The 23,746-nt window shown below is 39.4% G+C and overlaps 1 protein-coding gene across 4 annotated transcripts in view; it reads left to right on the top strand.

Annotated features, from left to right (window-relative positions):
* Nucleotides 1–23,746, top strand: part of Fmr1 (synaptic functional regulator FMR1) — a 497,688-nt gene that overhangs the window by 200,864 nt on the left and 273,078 nt on the right. For all 4 annotated transcript variants that reach the window (XM_070085321.1, XM_070085322.1, XM_070085323.1 and 1 more), the window contains one exon: nucleotides 20,204–20,325. In XM_070085321.1, the coding sequence (XP_069941422.1) occupies nucleotides 20,204–20,325 (122 nt within the window). The remainder of the gene's footprint in view (nucleotides 1–20,203; nucleotides 20,326–23,746) is intronic.

Here is a 23,746-nt window from a genome sequence, read left to right as displayed (position 1 = left end):
AAACTCCTTGAATGGTGTTATGACAAGGATCAGATAAGTGACATTTGATGAATGTGCCCTGCTGGAGGGAACCTTGCCTTTATATGTTTTTACTCTTGCACACAAACATGTCTCTGTATGTCTGTGTCAGTCTGTCTATCTGTACATCTGTCTGTCTGCCTAGCTCTGCTTATCTGTCTGTCTAGCTCAGCTTATGTCTTTCCGTCTTCTGTGTGTGCCTGGAGTATAATATGAAACTCCTTGAATAATGGTGTTATGACACGTGTCAGATAACAAGTAACAGTTGATGAATGTGAGCTGCTGGAGGGGGGAACCTTGCCTTTATATATTTTTACTCTTGCACACAAACATCTGTCTGTCTGTCTAGCTCTGTTTATCTGTCTGTCTAGTTCTGCTTGTCTGTCTTTCTATCTGCCTGTGTGTGTCTTGTCTTTCCATCTGCTTGTCTCTGTCTCAGGGAACGGCTGGTGAACCTGTTGGTTTGTGGTATATGAGCTGCTCCCTGATTGCTGAGCAAGCGACACTGCTATTACCTGCATCATGTTTGTTTATGTCTTACATCTACAAACACTGTATAGCACTTGGCCTGGAATTTTTTGGTTATCCTAAGTAATTTATATTATGTATAATAACTGTATGAGTACATGTGAGAGATAGAGATATAGACAGAGATACAGATAGTGATATAGACAGATAGAGATATAGATAGACAGAGATATAGACATAGAGACATAAACAGAGATATAGGCAGATACAGACAGAGACAGCTAAAGCCAGCCAGCCAAATACATAAGAACATGAGAAAGAAGGAACACTGCAGCAGGCCTACTGGCCGATGCAAGGCAGGGTCATGTCACCCACTTGGCTTAGACCAATGACCCACCTAGTCAGGTCACATCCACTGAAAGGAGGAGCACTGCACCTGACCTAGTAGCACAAGCTAGTCAGGTCCAACTCAAACCCACCCACACCTACTCATGCATTAATCTAACCTATTTTTTACTTTCCTCTTAAAATGTGAGTGTTAATATGACATGACATCAGTGAATCACTGGTGTTTGCCATGCTATTTGCTCTAGCTGGCGCTCAGTTGAACTGGTGCTCCCACAAGGTACTAAGTGGTCCCCGATTTTTTTCATAGTGCGCACACTGAGTGCACAGACCCATTGTTTTACGTCTAGGTGAATCAGGCCTATCACGCCAAATTTGAAGGAATGAAAAATAAAATGTCGATATACGTTTGGAGTGCTGCGCATGTGCACGTATATCTACGTGTGAACAGTTTAAGGGTTAAATGTTGCATAAAACATTAACCCTTTGAGGGTTTCGGCCGTACTAGTATGGCTTACGACCCAGGGTTTTTGACGTACTAGTACGCCTAAATTCTAGCGTCCTCAAATCTGGTGAGAGAAAGCTGGTAGGCCTACATATGAAAGAATGGGTCTATGTGGTCAGTGTGCACAGTATAAAAAAAATCCTGCAGCACACAGCGCGTAATGAGAAAAAAAACAACTTTGTGTTTTTGGAATAAAACGCGACTTTGCACTGTATTTTCGTATGGTATTTATTGTTGTATTCTACTTTTCTTGGTCTCATTTTATAGAATGGAAGACATATTACAAAAATTGAGATGATTTTGACTGGTTTTACAAAGAAAAGTAACTTGAAATTGAGCACATAGTAGCAGAAATGTTTGATTTTTATCAAAGGTCAAAAGTAAACAAATCGTGCCAAGCGTCCAATACACGTCAACTGGTGAGTCTGATATTCTTTCACAAGTACGCTGATATTATTTATACCATTTCTACACTAATGCAGCAGTCTGCATAACAGTAAATCTTTTATTTTTTGTAATAATAAAAATTCAAAGTGGAAAGCCAAAGAAATATAAGAGGGGCCTGGGGATGTGACTAACGAACATAGAACTTGTTATTTTAGTGCCAGGAATGTCTTTCTTGTTTATTCTGGACCCTATTCGGAAATTGGCATCTTTTGAAATTTGTGTGAAATTGGCAAAATTGCTAAATTCTGACCACTTTATTGGATAGTTGAAATTGGTAAATGGGTGGTTTCTTGTACTCATTTGATAGAAAAAATGGAGTTCTAGCAAAATAGTTATGATTTTTGTTGACTAGTACATTGGAATTGGCCGAAAATAGGGCTCAACGTGGGCAAAATCGCTGATGTGTAAACATCGTCGAGACCGCTAACTTCGCGAGAGCATAATTCCGTAAGTTTTCCATCAAATTTCATACTTTCAGTGTCATTATGATCGGGAAAAGGTTCTCTATCTTTTCATAAGAATTTTTTTTTTTTTTTTTTTTTGAAATTTGGCCGACCCTGAGAACAAGTTTTGGAGAGGGCCTGTCGACCCTCAAAGGGTTAATATAGACATTTTGCTTAATCCATCTATATTTTTTCAAAATTATATAATAAACACGCTAAGTAATATATAAACCTGATAAATATACCCAGAGTAGAATAAATTAACATAAATATGAGATGTTTTTCTAGTTGGATTGCAGAGTGAACTAAAACCATACGTCTCTGGCTCGTTTCTTTACATAACTCGCACTGTCCTCTCTCATGTACCCCTTCTCATTCTCTCTCTTGTTTATTTGTTTAATCTCATTTACTCACCTCTCACCCTACATTAAGACAAATATTTTAAGGTGAGTAAATGCTTGAAATTTTGGAAAATTTCCAGACATAATAGTGATATATACTCATGGAGAATGTAAACAAACCTGGTGGGGTGCACCGTATTTGAAAGACCGCTAGCCATATAGCAAATTTTGGTCATAATTTGAAATCACCGTATTAGCGGAATGCCGTAAGGCAAAACACCATAAAGTAGGGCCCTAATGTATCTTCTTTCTAGAGTGTTTCAATAAAATCATGAATAATTTGGTTCTAGTTGATGTTCCTAACCCCTTAACTGTCCAAATGTAGATCTACGTTCTTACTGCTAGTGCTCCAAACATAGATACATGTATATGTTTTATTTTTCCTGCCTTCAAATTTGGCACAATTGGCTTGAGTTGCCTTGTCAGTATAGAATAGGTCTTAACACTTTGTGTGAACAGTATTAAAAAAATATGGGACCACTTAGTACCTTGTGGGAGCACCAGTTCAGTTAAGCACCAGCTAGAGCAAACAGCATAGCAAACACCAGGGATTCACTGATATGTCGTATTAACACACCCCTTTTAAAAGAAAGTGATGCTGACCCTGAGTTTAGTGGCTTTGAGATGGATGTTGCTACAAGTGGTTGAGGAAATATCCAAAACCTCGATAATAAGCCATGTGCAACATTTGTGCAACATTCTGTCATTTTTGATATCACTGGTAGTGTCGCCCTGCCGGAATGTCCTATAACCTATGCCCTAAGTAAAGAGAAACAATTCGGTAACGTATAATACATACATGTTTTGTAGGCCGGCTGCCTGCCTGCCTGCCTGCCTGCCTGCCTGCCTGCCTGCCTGCCTGGCTGGCAGGCTGCTGGGTGAGTGGGTGGGTGGCTGGTTGGCTGGCTGGCTGGCTAGCTGATTGACTTTGACTGTCTCTATCTCTGTCTGTATCTGTCTATCCCTGTCTCTATCTCTGTCTCACAGGTACACATAAATAGCTATTATTCATAATGTAAATTGCCTAGGATAACCAAAAAAATCCAGACAAAGTTCTATACTGTGCTTGTAGATCTAAGGCATAATGAGTATGAATGGCAAGTAATATGTACGCATTTTCACTTGTTCAGGAATCAGGTGTGATGACTCTGCATCATGTGTAATACCTGTTGATTCTTGAGCTGCTCCCTGAGACAGAAAGAGAGATGAGCAGACAGACAGAGGAAGACAGATCAAAAGACAGATAAGAGACAGAGCTAGACAGACAGACAGGAAGATAGATACAGTGACACAGACAGACAGACAGACAGACAGACAGACAGACAGACAGACTGTCATACAGACATGTTTGTGTAACAATCAAATCAAATCAAATCAAATCAATTTTATTGCTTTGCAAGTAGAACATTAAGATTATGTACTTACAGTAAAGAGTTGCAGTGCAAAGAGAGCCACTATCATGCCTAGGCATTATGGGCAGACTTAACCCCTTAACTGTCTAAACGTAGATCTATGTTCTCTCTCCCAGCGCTCCGAATATTTTGTAAAAAAAAAGTTTTTTTTTTTTAAATAAAGGACATTTTTTGCATAATGTAAAAAAAAATTAGATTCAGTACTTATGGAGATATAAGGCTGCAAAGTCGGTGCTTGTCGCTCACGTGACGGCAACATGAAGCATTGCTGCTTGCAGAAATGTTGCCAATATACCTTTTTTTTTTTTTTAACTTTTTTAATTTATATAATTTTTATGTCCTGATAATTACAATTTGTAGTAGTTCTTGTGGTTTCATAGCCAATCTTTGTTCTGACACTAATATTAGGTACTGATATAGTATACAGTGGAACCTCTACTTGCGAGCATGTCCACGTGCGAGTTTTTCCAAATACGAGCAGTTGATGGGTCGATTTTTTGCTTCCATCAGCGAGCAAACCTCAGACAGGTTCCTTGACACTGGTGAGGGGCTCTTGCTTTTGATCTCGGGAATTGTATTTCATTTGTTTGTTGGACTATCTTATTGAAACTTGGGCAATGTATGATGGAAAGATGCTTCTTAATGTACACCAAAAATGAAAGAAATCTAAGCATAAATAATGGAGTTCACTTCTCAGCAATTAGCCACCCCTTAGCGGTATATTTGTATGGTTTTTATGCCTGTATTCTCGTTTTTTGGGGGCTCACTTGTTAGAATGGAAGACATATTATAGAAATAGATATGATTTTGATTGCTTTCACAATGAAAAGTGCCTTGAAATTGAGCTCAACATAGGAGAAATGGTCCATTGCTTGGCTATGTTTAACCCTTTCAAGGTCCACAGGCCCTCTCAGAGACTTGTTCTCAGGGTCTGCCAAATTTCAAAAAAAAAAAAAAAAAAAAAAAAAATTTTCTTATGAAAAGATAGTTGTTTTTTTCTAAACATTATAGGCTAAACAAAAAAAATTTTACCATCAATACTTACCGAGATATGGAGGCGTGAAGTTTACACAAAATGCCCGATACATGGTATCATCACCGACTGCCGTCACCCGGTATTATTTGTTTTTGTTGTTTAGGTACTATTTTCTATTATTTTTTAATTTTTTTTTCCAAGTAACTTTTATGGCCTGTGAGACCAACATTAGCACTGTTTTATAATTTTTTTATCTTTATTTACTACACAATAACTCCACAAACACTGTTGTTCTTATATTGTTTATAATTGTTGTTTACGCACAAACAATATAAAATGTTGTTTATTACTATTTTTCTATATTTTATATACACATACAAAGCCACAGGGAATGTTTCTAGAAGTTCTGCAGCCTTTGGAAGTCTTTGAAACATGGTGTCATGCACAGTGGTGTTTTACACTCCTCACACATAAAAGGAGTGTCTCTGCGTTGTTGTGGGCGTGTTTTTTGTATGTGCACAGACGTAACACCTCTTCTGAGCCTTTTTCTTGAAAGCAGTAGCAGGCAGTTTTACTAGGAAGTGATCACCATGCTTCAGACAAGAAGGTAGTTGTTGATAATTTAGTGTGCGGTCTACTGCAGGTGTTGTTCCTTGGTACTTGAATACTATTTGTCTGATGATAGACAAACAAAATTCGGCATATGATGGTTTATTTCTGGTCCTCATCTTATACATATTATAAGCATTGAGCATGGAAATGTCCAGAAGATGGAAAAAGAGTTTTATGTACCACTTATAACTCTTGCGAACACAATCAGCAAACCCAATCTGCATGTCACATTTGTCCACTGAGCGCATATTGAGGGTGTAATCAATCACAGCTGCAGGTTTTAGAATGGGTTCATTGCTCTCTCTCTCTGCTGCCTGCCAGTGTCTGCCATTTCACTAGGGTGAACTGATGACAACAGTGTGACATCTCGTTTGTCATGCCACCGAAATGTTATGATGTCATTGGCAGCAAACGCCTGCACCTCACCTCTACGAGTGCCGGCAGCAAATGCCTGCACCTCACCTCTACTAGTGCCAGCATCAAACCTGGGCATATGTTTACGATTTGCACGCACTGTGCCGCACACATCTGTCATGTTCACTTGCAAAAAATCACTGAGCAAGGGGCTTGTGTACCAGTTATCAGTATTTAATATATGCCCCTTACTAAGGTATGGTTTCATCATTGTTCTAACCACATCACAAGAGAGGCCCAATAACTTCCTGGTATTTTGCAATGTATAACTTCCAGTGTACACACTAATATCTAATACAAGACCACTGTAACAATCACAAAGCACAAACAACTTTATACCAAAGTGTTTCCTCTTGCTTGGTATGTACTGCTTGAAAGAGAGAGTTCCTTTGAACAGAATCAAAGACTCGTCAATTACAAGCTTCCTGAAGTGATAAAAATACATATTGAATTTCTCTTTCAGATACACAAACACATTCCTACTCTTATATAACCTGTCGTTTCTGTCAGGCCTGGTTTTGTCTGAGAAGCGAAGCATTCGTAATAGTAGCACAAATCGATTCACTCCCATTATATCACCGAAACCTGGGGCTGCAATCAGGCGGTCTGTTGACCAGTATGATTTCAAACTGTGCTTATACATATGTGGCATTAAGCATTATTGTGGCAAAGAAAAGATACATCTCAGCCACAGTTGTCTCCTTCCACCCATGTAGCTGTGAACTTGGTGAAAGTATTGTTTGCCATGGTGTACTCGTAGTATCTGTTGCTTTCCCTGACAATAATTTCCATCAGGGGTTCGCCAAAGAATAACTCGAAACATTCCAGTTCAGTGGCATTGTTCCCCAGTGTACAACATGGCCGTATTCCACTTTGGCCTTCATCAAACTGGTGGGGATTTGGAACAAAATTGACAGCTTCCTGCCAATCCCAGGTGTGGTCTGCTGGTGGGTACTGGACAATGACAGGTGGTTGTGGAGGTTGTGGTTGTGGAGGCTGGGTGGGTGGGGGATGGTGGGCTTTGTTGTAGATCAGCTGAGGCAGCGGTGTGGGTGGCAGCATGTCCCACTGCTGGTGCCTCACCGGCGGCACCACCACTACCACCACCATGCACATTTTTTCATCCCAATTGCAACACTATCATTGTCATTTTCACACTCTGTTCCTGTTGTACAGCCATGGGATGTACTTCGAGATGTACTCCCTCCCCTTGGAATTGCATATGGCACACTACCAGAGCGCATATATCATCGTATATATTGACGCTTCACTGGAGAATATTCCACTTCACTTTCACTATTGGAACTGGTTTCAAGAGGTTGTAGTTCATAATCACTATCACTATCATCTCCAATGCTCACATCTGAGTCCGGGATTTGGGAAAATAGGAGTTTCCTCTTTGATTCTGGTACAACTGAACGTGAACAAGACAGCCCAGCAGCAGAGGTGGAAGGCTGAGGGTCGTCTGGGTTTTCCTCGCTATTACTGATATTATGGTCATTAGTTTCGGTCAAACCCTCACCAAAACCTTGAAACTCATCTTCATTGGCACCACTTCCATCTGTATTAGAACTGTCACTGGGGAACAAAAGTGTCCCAATTTGTCGAGGAGTGAGGAGCTTCTTACCGCGAGGCATGGTGAACAAGGTCTACTAAAATGGCGTTCCCACAATGCGTCACTGGGTCCCAGATTTTTTTCTACCGCGCACACCGACCACACATACCCATTTTCTCACACGTAGACCTACCAGCCTTTTCGCGCGAGATTTGAAGGTGCTAGAATTTATACGTACTAGTACGTCATGGACACTGGCGCATAAGCCGTACTAGTACGGCCAAAACCCTGAAAGGGTTAAGAGTAAACAAATTACGTCACTGTCCATTCCAATATGCAGTAGTGATGTTGATGGGGTTGATGTTATTTATACACATCGTGGGTTGATGTTATTTATACACTTATTGCAATAAGAAATAACAGTAAATCTTATATTTTTGTGTGAACAAAAATTACAAATTATATATATAATAATAATAATAATATGTATAATAATAATATGTATGATAATAGTATGATAATACAATAATAATAATAAATGTATAATAATAATACATATATAATAATAATGTACTACATATAATAATTATAATAGACGGCTTCAAAAGGCCGTCGCTAGATGGCAGTGTTTACCACAACAAAGAGGGAGCGGTTGTGGCCACCTCCACCTGTTACATAATGACATATTTTATTCATTCTAGAGTATATATCAGGTTTCTGTGTGATTTATATTGTTTATTATTTCATATTAGAATAACTGTGATAGATAAATAAGCTGTAGAGTTGATGATAGCAAAATATTCAAGAAGTATGTTCTCCTTTCTCCAGACAAACTCCCGTCGGCCGCCAACATCGCCCATACCACTACATGAATGACATATTTTATTCATTCTAGAGTACAGTAGGGCCCCACTTATATGGCAGGTTAGGTTCCAGGCTACCACTGTACAGTGGAAATTGCCGTAAAGTGGACCACCCTTATTTTTTCCTCAAAAATGCATACAAATACTAGATAACAAGTTTACACTATCATATATTAAGTTAGCAATAGAACTAGGCATCAAAAAACAAAAAAGTACAATACACACATAGTGCACTCATTACTTGCCTTAACCATTTGACTGTTGCGGCCGTATATATACGTCTTACGAGGTACCGTGTTTGATGTATATATACTCATAAATTCTAGCGGCTTCAAATCAAGCAGGAGAAAGTTGGTAGGCCCACATGTGAGAGAATGGGTCTGTGTGGTCAGTGTGCACCATATAAAAAAAAATCCTGGAGCATGCAGTCCATAATGGGAAAAAAAAACTCCGACCTCTTTTTTTTTTAATTAAAATGCCGACTTTGTGGTCTATTTTCGTATAGTATTTATGGTTGTATTCTCCTTTACTTGGTCTCATTTGATAGAATGGAAAACATATTATATAAATAGAGATGATTTTGATTGATTTTACTATAAAAAGAACCTAGAAATGGAGCTCAAAGTAAGGGAAATGTTTGATTTTTGCCAATGTTCAAAAGTAAACAAATGATGCCATTGTCCAATAAATGTCCAACTAGCCATTCTAATATGCAGTCATGAATGGGTTGATGTTATTTATACAATTATTACAGTATTGCAGTAGTCTGCGTAATAGTAAATCTTCTATTTTTTGTTTGAATAAAAATTCAAAATAGAAAGCAAGAGTAATATCAGAGGGGCCTGGAGACATGACTGATGAACACAAAAAAATGTTATTTTAGAGCCAGGAATGTCTGCATTGTTCATTCTGGACCTTATTTTGAAATTGTCATATTTTTTAGTTTTTGTGAAATTGGCCAAATTGCAAATTTCTGACCACATTATTAGGTAGTTGAAATCAGTAAATGGGCAGTTTCTTGTACTCAATCGATAGAAAAAATGGAGTTCTAAAGAAATAGCTATGAGCTTGGGCGAGTGGAACAATGGAATTAGCCGAAAATAGGGCTCAAAGTGGGCGAAATCGCCGTTTTATAAACAGCGCCGAGGTAGCTAACTTCGCGAGAGCATAATTCCATCAGTTTTCCATCAAATTTCGTTTTTTTGGTGTCATTACAATCTGGAAAAGATTCTCTATCATTTCATAAGAAAAATTTTTTTTTTTTTTAAATTTTGCGACACCAGGAGACACCTCAGGATTGGGGGTTGCGACAGTCAAAGGGTTAAAATATTTGTAGTCTTATTCTAGGGTGAGACAAGTAGTATTTATTGTAAGAAATCAAGTGTGGTATGTATGGTAGTCAGCCGTGCTGCCATACCAGGCCATTCCACCCACACAATATTCTATGATATTTAAGCATCCCAGAGTGATAAAATGCATATACAGTTCACTCATTACTTACCTTAAAATATTTGTAGTCTTAATGTAGGGTCAGAGGTGAGTAAACGAGATAAAACGAATAAATGAGAGAGAGAGAATGAGTACATGAGAGAGGACAGACGCAGAGTTATGTAAACAAACCAGGTGAACGTAAGTTTTGTAAACAAACAAAGTGTACACGTCTGCTTTGTGTATAAGTTACATTGTGTACAAGTTGTCTCTACATTGATACGGTAGAATAAATAAAGAAGAACACTCCCATTCTCATGTAACCCCATTTTTAGAAGAAATGACACTCTGAGTGAAGGCAATGGAAATAAGTCACTCTGTCTGACTATTTTTGGTTATCCTAGGTTCTCTACACATATGCTGTTATGTATGGTAATCTATGTAACATTTACTCCCAGTAACACATTTTCTCTTATGTTAGACTAGAGAAAATGTTATTCTTGTCATCACTTGTACAAGTTATCTGGCTACCACATCTCATATTTATGTTTATTTATTCTATTGTGGGGTGTATTTATCATCTTTATATGTTATGTATCATGTTTATTATATAATTTTGAAAAAATATCATAGATGGATTAATGAAAATGTGTGTATTAACGTAATGTACGACATTTAACCCTTTGAGGGTCGACAGGCCCTCTCTGAGACTCGTTCTCAGGGTCGGCCAAATTTAAAAAAAAAAAAAATCTTTTATGAAAAGATAGGGAATCTTTTCCCGATCATAATGACACCAAAAGTTTGAAATTTGATGGAAAACTTACAGAATTATGCTCTCGCGAAGTTAGCGGTCTCGGCGATGTTTACGCATCAGCGATTTTGCCCACTTTGAGCCCCATTTTCAGCCAATTCCACTATACTAGTCGACAAAAAACATGAATATTTTGCTAGAACTCCATTTTTTTCTATCGAATGCGTGCAAGAAACCACCCATTTATCAATTTCAACTATCCAGTACAGTGGTCAGAATTTAGCAATTTTGCCAATTTCACACAAATTTCAAAAGATACCAATTTCCGAATAGGGTCCAGAATAAACAAGAAAGACATTCCTGGCACTAAAATAACATTTCCTCTGTTCATTAGTCACGTCTCAAGGCCCCTCTTATATTCTTTTGCTTTCCACTTTGAATTTTTTTTCTCACAAAAAATAGAAGATTTACTGTTATGCAGACTACTGCATTAGTGTAAAAAATGGTATAAATAATATTGGCGCACTTGCAAAAAGAATATCAGACTCACCAGTTGACGTGTATTGGAACCTTGGCATGATTTGTTTACTTTTGAACTTTTGTAAAAATCGAATATTTCTGCTACTTTGAGCTCAATTTCAAGGTACTTTTCATTGTAAAACCCGTCAAAATCATCTCAATTTCTGTAATATGTCTTCCATTCTATAAAATGAGACCAAGAAAACTAGAATACAACAATAAATACCATACGAAAATACAGTGCAAAGTGGCTGTTTTATTCCAAAAAAAACGGTCAGTTTTTTTTTTCTCATTATGCACTGTGTGCTGCAGGAATTTTTTTATACTGTGCACACTCTTCAGGTCACTTGTTCTATCTAGGCTGGAATATTGCTGCACACTAACAGCACCTTTCAAGGCAGGTGAAATTTCCGACCTAGAAAATGTACAGAGAACTTTCACGGCGCGCATAACAGAGATAAAACACCTCAATTACTGGGAGCGCTTGAGGTTCCTAAACCTGTATTCCCTGGAACGCAGGAGGGAGAGATACATGATTATATACACCTGGAAAATCCTAGAGGGACTAGTACCGAACTTGCACACGAAAATCACTCACTACGAAAGCAAAAGACTTGGCAGACGATGCACCATCCCCCCAATGAAAAGCAGGGGTGTCACTAGCACGTTAAGAGACCATACAATAAGTGTCAGGGGCCCGAGACTGTTCAACTGCCTCCCAGCACACATAAGGGGGATTACCAACAGACCCCTGGCAGTCTTCAAGCTGGCACTGGACAAGCACCTAAAGTCAGTTCCTGACCAGCCGGGCTGTGGCTCGTACATTGGCTTGCGTGCAGCCAGCAGCAACAGCCTGGTTGATCAGGCTCTGATCCACCAGGAGGCCTGGTCACAGACCGGGCCGCGGGGGCATTGACCCCCGGAACTCTCTCCAGGTAAACACTGACCACATAGACCCATTCTTTCATATGTAGGCCTACCAGCTTTCTCCCACTAGATTTGAGGGCGCTAGAATTTAGGCGTACTAGTACGTCAAAAACCCTGGGTCGTAAGCCGTACTAGTACGGCCGAAACCCTCAAAGGGTTAATGAGACTCGGTGATTATTATTATCATTACTAATATGAGGTCTCGAGATATAAGACACTTTTACTGATTTTAATGTGTACCTGCAGGCCAGCACAGTATGTAAGTTTATTTAGGTACAGGTATACATAAGTATAATTATCAGAGTATATATAAAATATGAAATATCTTTTAAAAACACTTGAAATTTTGGAGTTTCCAGACATAATGGAGAGACTTAGTGCTTACGGATCTCACAGAGAATGTAAACAAACTGGGTCGGGGTGACTGTATTAGAAAGTCAGGTGGGGGGAGCCATATAACGAGTTTTGGTCATAATTTGGAATGACCGTATTAGCGGAACGCTGTAAAGCGAAACTCATAAAGTGGGGCCCTACTGTATATATCAGGTTTCTATGTTATTTATATTGTTATGTCATATTAGATGAACTGTGATAGATAAATAAGCCTTATAGATGATGATAGTGAAATTATTCATGAAGTATTTTGCCTGGTCTCTAGACAAACTCTCATCCACCACTGACACTGCTCATACCACTACATGAATGACATATTTTATTCATTCTAGAGTATATATCATGTTTTTATGTTACTTACATTGTTTATGTCATATTAGATGAACTGTGATAGATAAATAAGCCAAATAGATGATATTACCGAAATTATTCATGAAGAATTTTGCCCGGTCTCCACACAAACTCGTCCACCACCGACACTGCCCATACCACTACACGAATGACATATTTTACTCATTTTAGAGTATACAGTGGATCCTTGCCTAACGATATTAATCCGTTCCTGAGAGCTCAACGTTAAGCGAAATTATCGTAACCGAATTAATTTTCCCCATAAGAAATAATGGAAATCAAATTAATCCGTTCCTGACACCCCAAAGTATGAAAAAAACAATTTTACCACATGAAATATTAATTTTAATACACACAAACTGAATAAGACGTGTACAATTACATGACACTTATCTTTATTGAAGATCTGGTGATGATTGATAGGATGAGAGGAGGGGAGAGAGTGGATGGTGTTAATGTTTAGAAGGGGAACCCCCTTCCATTAGGCCTTGAGGTGTCACGTCCTTTTCCGGGGTTACTTCCCTTCTTCTTTTAATGCCACTAGGACCAGCTTGAGAGTCACTGGACCTCTGTCGCACAACATATCTGTCCTTAGAGGCCTGTACCTCCCGTTCCTTTATGACATTCCTAAAGCGTTTCACAACATTGTCAGTGTAATAGTCACCAGCACGGCTTGCAATAGCTGTGTGAGGGTGATTTTCATCAAAAAAGGTTTGCACTTTAAGCCACATTGCACACATTTCCTTAATCTTTGAAGTAGGCAACTTCCTCAATTTCTCAATCCCCTCCTCCGGAGCAGTTTCTTCAGGTCTGGCCTCTTGCTGTTGAAGGTGATCTTGCAGCTCATCAGTGGTTAGTTCTTCATTGTCCTCCTCCACCAACTCTTCCACATCCTCCCCACTAACCTCCAACCCCAAGGACTTCCCCAATGCCACAATTGATTCCACAACTGGCATAGGCTTCTCAGGGTTAGCCTCAAATCCTTCAAAATCCGTTTTGTCTACACATTCTGGCCACAGTTTCTTCCAAGCAGAGTTCAAGGTACTCTTAGTCACTTCCTCCCAAGCTTTACCTATAATGTTTACACAATTGAGGATGCTAAAGTGATCTTTCCAAAACTCTCTTAGAGTGAATTGAGTTTCTGAGGTCACTACAAAGCACCTTTCAAACATAGCTTTTGTGTAGAGTTTTTTGAAATTTGCAATGACCTGCTGGTCCATGGGCTGCAGGAGAGGAGTAGTATTGGGAGGCAAAAACTTGACCTTAATGAAGCTCATGTCCCCAGAAAGTCGCTCTGTCACGTCTGAAGGATGACCAGGAGCATTGTCTAATACCAGGAGGTACTTAAGGTCCAGTTTATTTTCCAGGAGGTAATTTTTCACAGTGGGGGCAAATGCATGGTGTAACCAGTCATAGAAAAGGTCTCTAGTGACCCATGCCTTACTGTTTGCCCTCCACATCACATACAAATTAGCCTTGAGGACATTGTTTTTCCTGAACACTCTGGGAGTTTCAGAGTGATTCACCAATAAAGGCTTCATTTTGCAGTCACCACTAGCATTAGCACATATCAACAGAGTAAGCCTGTCTTTCATAGGTTTATGTCCTGGGAGTGCCTTTTCCTCCTGAGTAATGTAGGTCCTGCTTGGCATTTTCTTCCAAAACAGACCTGTTTCGTCACAAACACTTGTTCAGGTTTTAGTTCTTCACTGTCGATGTACTCCTTCAATTCCTTCACATATTTTTCAGCTGCTTTTTGGTCCAAACTGGCAGCCTCACCGTTGCCTTATCACACTATGTATGCAACTACGATTCTTAACCCTTTGACTGTTGCAACCCCCAATCCTGAGGTGTCTCCTGGTGTCACAAAATTTAAAAAAAAAAATGATTCTTTATGAAATGATAGAGAATCTTTTCCCGATTGTAATGACACCAAAAAAACGAAATTTGATGGAAAACTGATGGAATTATGCTCTCGCGAAGTTAGCGACCTTGGCGATATTTACGAATCGGCGATTTCGCCCGCTTTGAGCTCTATTTTCGGCTAATTCCATTGTTCCAGTCGCCCAAACTCATAGCTATTTCTTTAGAACTCCATTTTTTCTATCGATTGAGTACAAGAAACTGCCCATTTACCGATTTCAACTACCTAATAATGTGGTCAGAAATTTGCAATTTGGCCAATTTCATGAAAACTAAAAAATATGACAATTTCAAAATAAGGTCCAGAATGAACAATGCAGACATTCCTGGCTCAAAAATAACATTTTCTTTGTTCATCAGTCATGTCTCCAGGCCCCTCTGATATTACTCTTGCTTTCTATTTTGAATTTTTATTCAAACAAAAAATAGAAGACTTACTATTATGCAGACTACTGCAATACTGTAATAATTGTATAAATAACATCAACCCATTCATGACTGCATATTAGAATGGCTAGTTGGACATTTATTGGACAATGGCATCATTTGTTTATTTTTGAACATTGGCAAAAATCAAACATTTCCCCTACTTTGAGCTCCATTTCTAGGTTCTTTTTATAGTAAAATCAATAAAAATCACCTCTATTTCTATAATATGTTTTCCATTCTATCAAATGAGACCAAGAAAACGAGAATACAAACATAAATACTATATGAAAATAGACCACAAATTCGGCATTTTAATTAAAAAAAACGGTCGGAGTTTCTTTTTCTCATTATGCACTGCGTGCTCCAGGATTTTTTTTATATGGTGCACACTGACACCACAGACCCATTCTCTCACATGTGGGCCTACCAGCTTTCTCCTGCTTGATTTGAAGCCGCTAGAATTTATGAGTATACTGTGGAGCCCCACATAACGATCACCTCCGAATGCGACCAATTATGTAAGTGTATTTATGTAAGTGCGTTTGTACGTGTATGTTTGGGGGTCTGAAATGGACTAATCTACTTCACAATATTCCTTATGGGAACAAATTCGGTCAGTACTGGCACCTGAACATACTTCTGGAGAGAAAAAATATCGTTAACCGGGGGTCCACTGTATATACGTCAAACACGGTACCTCGTAAGACGTATATATACGGCCGCGACAGTCAAAGGGTTAAATCTCTTAAACCAACCTTTGCTGGCCTTAAATTCACTCACATCACCACTAGTTGCAGGCGTTTTTCTAATTAAATTGTCATGCAACTTCCTACCCTTTTCACATATGATCGCTTAAGAGATGCTATCTCCTGCTATCTGTTTTTCGTTTATCCACACCAATAACAGTCTCTCAACATTTTCTATCACTTGCGATCTCTGTTTCGAAAACAAAGTTGCACCTTTGGCAAGAACAGCTTCCTTGATTGCCGTTTTCTTGGCCACAATAGTAGCGATGGTTGATTGGGTTTTGTGTACAACCTGGCCAGCTCGGAGACGCACACTCCACTTTCATACTTAGCAATGATCTCTTTCTTCATGTCCATAGTAATTCTTACTCTTTTTGCTGTAGGGTTGGCACTAGAAGCTTTCTTGGGGCCCATGGTGAAATATTTTGCAGGTGCAGTCACTAAAAACGCTGTGATAATATGAAATGTTCCGATTGTATGTTTGGCACCCACGGGACAAGTGAGGCGCGCTCACGCCACACATGGACGCGTCTCGAATGGAACGAATCGCGTTGGGTGAGTTTTTTAGCGCTAGCCGAGGCAAAATTTTTGCGTTAAAATGTTTCACTAGGCGGATTTAACGTCATGCGATGCGTTCATTAGGCGAGGGTCCACTGTATATCAGGTTTCTATGTTATTTATATTTTTTATTATGTCATATTATATGAAATGAGATGGATAAATAAGCCGTAGAGTTGATATTAGCGAAATTATTGAAGTACAGTGGACCCCCGCATAGCGACCTTAATCCATGCAAGAGGGCTGGCTGTTATGCGAAATGTTCGGTATGCGAATGAATTTTCCCCATAAGAAATAATGGAAATCAAATTAATCCATGCAAGACACCCAAAAGTATGAAAAAAAAAATTTTTACCACATGAAATGTTAATTTTAATACACACAAACTGAAAAAGGCATGCACAATTACATGACACTTACTTTTATTGAAGATCTGGTGATGATTGATGGGATGGGAGGAGGGGAGAGAGAGTGTTAGTATTTAGAAGGGGAATCCCCTTCCATTAAGACTTGAGGTGTCGAGTCCTTTTCTGGGGTTACTTCCTTTCTTCTTTTAATGCCACTAGGACCAGCTTCAGAGTCACTGGACTTCTTTCGCACAACATATCTGTCCATAGTGGCCTGTACCTCTCGTTCCTTTATGACTTCCCTAAAGTGTTTCACAACATTGTCAGTGTAATAGTCACCAGCATGGCTTGCAATAGCTGTGTGAGGGTGATTTTCATCAAAAAAGGTTTGCACTTCAAGCCACTTTGCACAGATTTCCTTAATCTTTGTAGTAGGCAATTTCTTCAATTTCTCTCTCCCCTCCTTCGAACCAGTGTCCTCAGGTCTGGCCTCTTGCTGTTGAAGTTGATCTATCAGCTCATCAGTGGTTAGTTCTTCATTGTCCTCCTCCACCAACTCTTCCACATCATCCCCACTAACCTCAAACCCTAAGGACTTTCCCAATGCCACAATGGATTCCTCAACTGGCATAATCCTCTCAGGGTTAGCCTCAAACCCTTCAAAATCCCTTTTGTCTACACATTCTGGCCACAGTTTCTTTCAAGCAGAGTTCAAGGTCTTCTTAGTCACTCCCTCCCAAGCCTTACCTATAAGGTTTATACAATTGAGGATATTAAAGTGATCTCTCCGAAAGTCTCTTAGTCAGTTGAGTTTCTGAGGTCACTACAAAGCACCTTTCAAACAGAGCTTTTGTGTACAGTTTTTTGAAGTTTGCAATAACCTGCTGGTCCATGGGCTGCAGGAGAGGAGTGGTATTAGGAGGCAAAAACTTCACCTTAATGAATTTCATGTCCCCATAAAGTCGCTCTGCCACGTCTGTAGGATGACCAGGGGCATTGTCTAACACCAGGAGGCACTTAAGTTCTAATTTCTTTTCAGTTAGGTAATCTTTCACATTGGGGGCAAATGCATGGTGTAACCAGTCATAGAAAAAGTCCCTAGTGACCCATGCCTTACTGTTTGCCCTCCACAGCACACACAAATTCTCCTTGAGGACATTCTTTTGCCTGAACGCTCTGGGAGTTTCAGAGTGATACACTAATAAAGGCTTCACTTTGCAATCACCAGTAGCATTGGAACACATCAACAGAGTAAGCCTGTCTTTCATAGGCTTATGTCCTGGGAGTGCCTTTTCCTCCTGAGTAATGTAGGTCCTGCTTGGCATTTTCTTCCCAAACAGGCCTGTTTCATCACATTTAAACACTTGTTCAGGTTTCAGTCCTTCACTGTCTATGTACTCCTTGAATTCCTGCACATATTTTTCAGCTGCTTTGTGGTCCGAACTGGCAGCCTCACCATGCCTTATCACACTATGTATGCCACTACGCTTCTTAAATCTCTCAAACCAACCTTTGCTGGCCTTAAATTCACTCACATCATCACTAGTTGCAGGCATTTTTTTAATTAAATCGTCATGCAACTTCCTAGCCTTTTCGCTTATGATCGCTTGAGAAACGCTATCTCCTGCTAGCTGTTTTTCATTTATCCACACCAATAAGAGTCTCTCAACATCTTCCATCACTTGCGATCTCTGTTTCGAAAACACAGTTAAACCTTTGGCAAGAACAGCTTCCTTGATTGCCTTTCTGTTGCCCACAATAGTAGAGATGGTTGATTTGGGTTTCTTGTACAACCTGACCAGGTCGGCGACACGCACTCCACTTTCATACTTATCAATGATCTCTTTCTTCATCTCTATTGGAATTCTCACCCTTATTGCTGTAGGGTTGGAACTAGAAGCTTTCTTGGGGCCCATGGTCACTTATTTTCCAGAAAAAGCACCGAAAACACTGTAATAATACGAAATATTCCGATTGTATGCTTGAATGTTACCGCGGAGGCTGGCTGGTAAACAATGCCACCGGCGGAACATATGAGGCTGGCTCAGGCCGCACATTGGACGCGTCTCGGACGAAGGGCGGTGAGCGGGTTTTTGGGCGGTATGCGAGGCAAAATTTTAGAGATCAAAGCGTCCGGTATGCGGATTGTACGGTATGCAATGCGTACGGTATGCGGGGGTCCACTGTACAGAATTCCACTGGAATGGATTAATTGCATTTCAGTTAATTTATATGAGGAAAATTGACTCTGCAGACGAGCAAATCCAGTTGCGAGCAAGGTCATGGAACAGATTAAACTCGCAAGTAGAGGTTCCACTGTACTCAGATAGTCACAAACAGTGACAGGTGAACAGTTTCACCTACCTTAGTCACATACTATTGTCTAGAAATTTATACATAGTATTTGTAGGTCCCAGCAATGTTTTGGACACGCGGGAGTAAGACGAGTGTCACTCCACTGCTGACAGTGCAGCAGTGGAATTTGATGATCGTGCACTGCCTTGGCTTTATTTGTTTTCACATATTTAGAACACTACACTCAAACATAAACCCTCCACTCAAACTTCTCACCAACCTTTACAGGACACACAACCATAACACAAGACACAGATCTCTTTTTGATGTACCCCTTGCCCGTATCACATTGTAAAAACTCTATGCACATGAAGGGCCGCAAAATTTGGAATTCATTACCAGAAAATACTGAAGTAACCTGGTCTGAACATCAATTTAAGACTCTTCTCAAAAGCCACTTACTCACCCTAGACTATATACTCAATCCTCAATATTTAACTTTAACAGAAAATCTCCCAATTACCTATATCTTAAAACTTCAAGACTAGACACCCAAGTTCATACATTGACTAATACTACATAGTAGTAAAAATACCTACCCAAAACAGTACTGCCCTACACCAAATTGTAGCATTCTCATACTGTAAACTACTTTCAGCAAATCGCAATGGTTTATTCCCATAATATAATTTCACTATTTACTGTGGAGATATCGTATAACCTAAACTGTGATAAATTTCTTGAGTGTATTAGGCAGTCAGTAAGCCGTTAAATTAATGTTAAAGTTGTTGAATTTTTCCCTCATCACTGATCGTGTTTCACTGACCCAGGCCAGTGTATATTCAGGTCTAAACCTTGATTAGGTTGTGGTCTGTGTTTGCTGTCTTACAAACCATTATATCCTCTTTATACTTGTGATTATAAGGCTAAGTATATTTCCTAGTCTGATCAGCTCTGCTATCTGCTGGCTTAAGTCAGATTTATTGCAGAAGCTTAATAAGTTAGTTGCATGAGCAAATTGATAAATTGATTTTTTTGTTGCATTTCATTGTAAAGAATTATTTTCCTCATTTGCAGTGGTTACAACAGTGACATGGAGATGGGTAGTCGTGGACGAGGAAGAGGTGGCCCACGAGGAGGTCGCGGAAGGGGTGGTGGCAGAGGAGGCGACCGCTACAATAACGACCGTTCTGGAACTGGTAATACGCTCAGTGATTATATATCAAATGCTGAGAAACGGGGTGGTCCTGGGAGAGGAGGGGGTCCAGGTCGAGGCCATGAGGGAAGGGGTGGTCATGATGGCAGAGGAGGTCATGATGGCAGAGGAGGTCATGATGGCAGAGGAGGTCATGATGGCAGAGGAGGTCATGATGGCAGAGGTGGTCATGATGGCAGAGGAGGCCATGATGGCAGAGGAGGCCATGATGGCAGAGGAGGCCATGATGGCAGAGGAGGCCATGATGGCAGAGGAGGCCATGATGGCAGAGGAAGCCATGATGGCAGAGGAGGCCATGATGGCAGAGGAGGCCATGATGGCAGAGGAGGCCATGATGGCAGAGGAGGCCATGATGGCAGAGGAGGCCATGATGGCAGAGGAAATAGTGATGGCAGATTAAGTCAGGATGGTCGAGGGGACTACTCTCGACCCCCACCTGACCACAGGAACCACAGAGGGGGCAGTGCTGACAGGGGTGGACGACGAGATAAAAAATAGCCCATATCATGGTATGTGACCCTTTTATATGTGACTTTGACTGTACTTGACAAACATTTATCGAGGAATTCGTGGTTTTATAACCCATAAACACTCGGAATTTGAAATTGTTTTCCTTGGCTGATTATGTAAGACTAGGAATTACACCTACTATGGCTGTTTAAATAAAAAAATGCCTTTGGTACTGTATTTAAAATTCTTATAAAGTAGATGATTTTAAGGAAGAATATTTTGTTAAAAAATGTAACTTGATTGAACTTTATACACGTGCTATGAAAGCAATATACTTTACTTGCTAAATGATAATTGGTTCACAGTTAGACTGCAATAAGTACCAATGCTGTTAACAATACTTAACTTTAGCCAAAGAAATTATTTGGCATGAAAATATGCAGCCGAGAATCGAGGAGTATTCCAATGGCAGATCATTATAAATGTGGATTCAAATACCCTTGACAAAAGAATATTGTTACAGTACGTTATCAAATTAACATCTAATTAGTGATAGGGGAAAAAATCATTACCATTTACTGTGGAAGCTTCTTCAGGCTGTGTGGAGTTTTAAGTCTGCAGCCTTGACACAGCTTGGTCAACTCTCCACATTTCTTAGGTTATGGGGTCTATGAAAGCCCCATATATAAATATTAGACATACACCAATATTGCCACATTTATTGGTAATTCTTGATGCTGTGGACATTATTGGACACATGAGTTACTTGCCACATCTGCTGTTTGTAGTCAACTTGCTGTATGCATGCTGCAGTATTTTCTCTTGTGTTTCTTTGGTATTCCTGCAGAATGCATGTGTTATTAGCGAACTCAAGTTAATCACCATTTATAATCTGATATGACTTATTTAACAAAATTAAAAAGTTGCCAATAGGTGCACATTTTGTTATAATTAATCTTTAAAATTTGTGAACTCTGCTTTTGGCATGTTTTGCATTCACTAAAATGCAGCAATCAGAAGATCTTTTCAAGCAAAATGACTGCAGTAGTGCTGGAGTTCTGTAATGAAATTCTTGCCTACAATATATATGATGTATTGAGAATTGCATTCTTATCCTGACTTAACTATAGCCTCTTATGCCCTAAGATGTTTGAATAGTGTCATCATTATACTCGATAAAAGTAGAAGTTAATGTATCATGATGCAATTGACTTTCTCTATATTTATTGATTTTGTTACATTTGCTTTTATCTAACTTCTAGACTTGTCTGGTTATATCCCATAAACCACTTGTCTGTTTTCCTCATAATTTGCAGGAATTTGAATCAGGCTAAAATATAAAGCTAAAATGTATAATTATGTCAGTGACAAGATCTTTGCATTCTAAATCATTCAAGGTATTAATGTAAGGATCTTGTTAATTTTCTTACTATTCAGTTTTGGAGCTTTTCAATAATGCACTTCATCTTCTCTATGATGAAACATATCTAGACGGATTTGAAAGTAAGTGCAGCATTGTATTATTTAAAATATGGATTTTGTGTATTGTTTTATACATCTTACGTAATGAAACTGAGAGTATTTCATTACTAACCCATTACAGTACTTATCAGTTGAAAATAAAGGTAATCTTAGAAAGTCAGAACAAGATGACGCATTTTAAAGTGGTATATTTCCAATATGAGATGGATGTTTGTGACTGGGATTTTTGGGGGGGAAGCTTGTGCTCATCTTCATGGAGATTTCATCTTTATAAACAGTCAGGCTTCAGTAAAATAAATTCTATAGCTTTCCTAATGTATTGTAGGGTGTGTTTCTTGTACTTTAAAAAAAAAATTAATGCACAGTTCAATGATGCTTCATAAGAATGAGTTTAACAAGTTGTTCTTCTAAGATAGGTGCTTGTTTGAAGTCAACTGTGTAAGAATTACCTGCAATGATATTGAAGTTGATAAGTACAGAATTAGCATGACACTCATCCTGCTTATGACAAAATGGTATTAAGTATGCCATCTCATGTTAGAAACCCATTATTTCAGCACAACTAGAGAGTAAAATGCCAAATAAAAATCATTATATTTAAGCTTATTAATTGTTCGTCTAGACAGCTTCCTCAAGAATAATAAATGTTAGGGCACACAGCATAGCTTAGAGTGGCAGCTATTGGTGCTCTTGTGGGATACACTGGCACTTTGGGCTAAACATGGTCTTAAGAAATTTATGTAAAGTGGCAAAAGGCTTAGACAGTATAAGAATCATTGACCATTATTAACCAGTTTCTTGCCAGTTTTTTTTTTTCAGTTAATTTTTTGATGTGATACCAGTCTAAGGTTATCAACCACATAGTTAATGTTCAGTGTTTTATAATTATACTTGTTGTCAGACATCATGATACCAACACCATGGAAAAACACACAAACACACACACGAGAATAAAGGTTAAGGGAAATTGGTCTGACGACACTGGAGGACAGGAGGGTCAGGGGAGACATGATAGCAACATACAAAATACTGAGTGGAATAGACAAGGTAGACAGACACAAGATGTTCCAGAGATGAGACACAGAAACAAGGGGTCACAATTGGAAGCTGAAGACTCAGATGAATCAAAGGGACATTAGGAAGTATTTCTTCAGCCACAGAGATGTTAGGAAGTGGAATAGTCTGGCAAGCGATGTAGTGGAGGCAGGAACCATACATAGTTTTAAGATGAGGTATGATAAAGCTCCTGAAGGAGGGAGAGGGAGGACCCAGTAGCGGTCAGTGAAGAGGCAGGGCCAGTGGCCGAGTCTTGACCGCTGCAACCACAATTAGGTGAGTGTGTGTACACACACACAGACACACACACAGACACACACACAGACACACACACAGACACACACACAGACACACACACAGACACACACACAGACACACACACAGACACACACACACACACACACACACACACACAC

Source organism: Cherax quadricarinatus, chromosome 15 (assembly GCF_038502225.1).
Source record: "Cherax quadricarinatus isolate ZL_2023a chromosome 15, ASM3850222v1, whole genome shotgun sequence".
In the NCBI taxonomy this organism is placed as follows: Eukaryota; Metazoa; Arthropoda; class Malacostraca; order Decapoda; family Parastacidae; genus Cherax; species Cherax quadricarinatus.
This window is presented reverse-complemented; position numbering and strand designations above follow the sequence as displayed.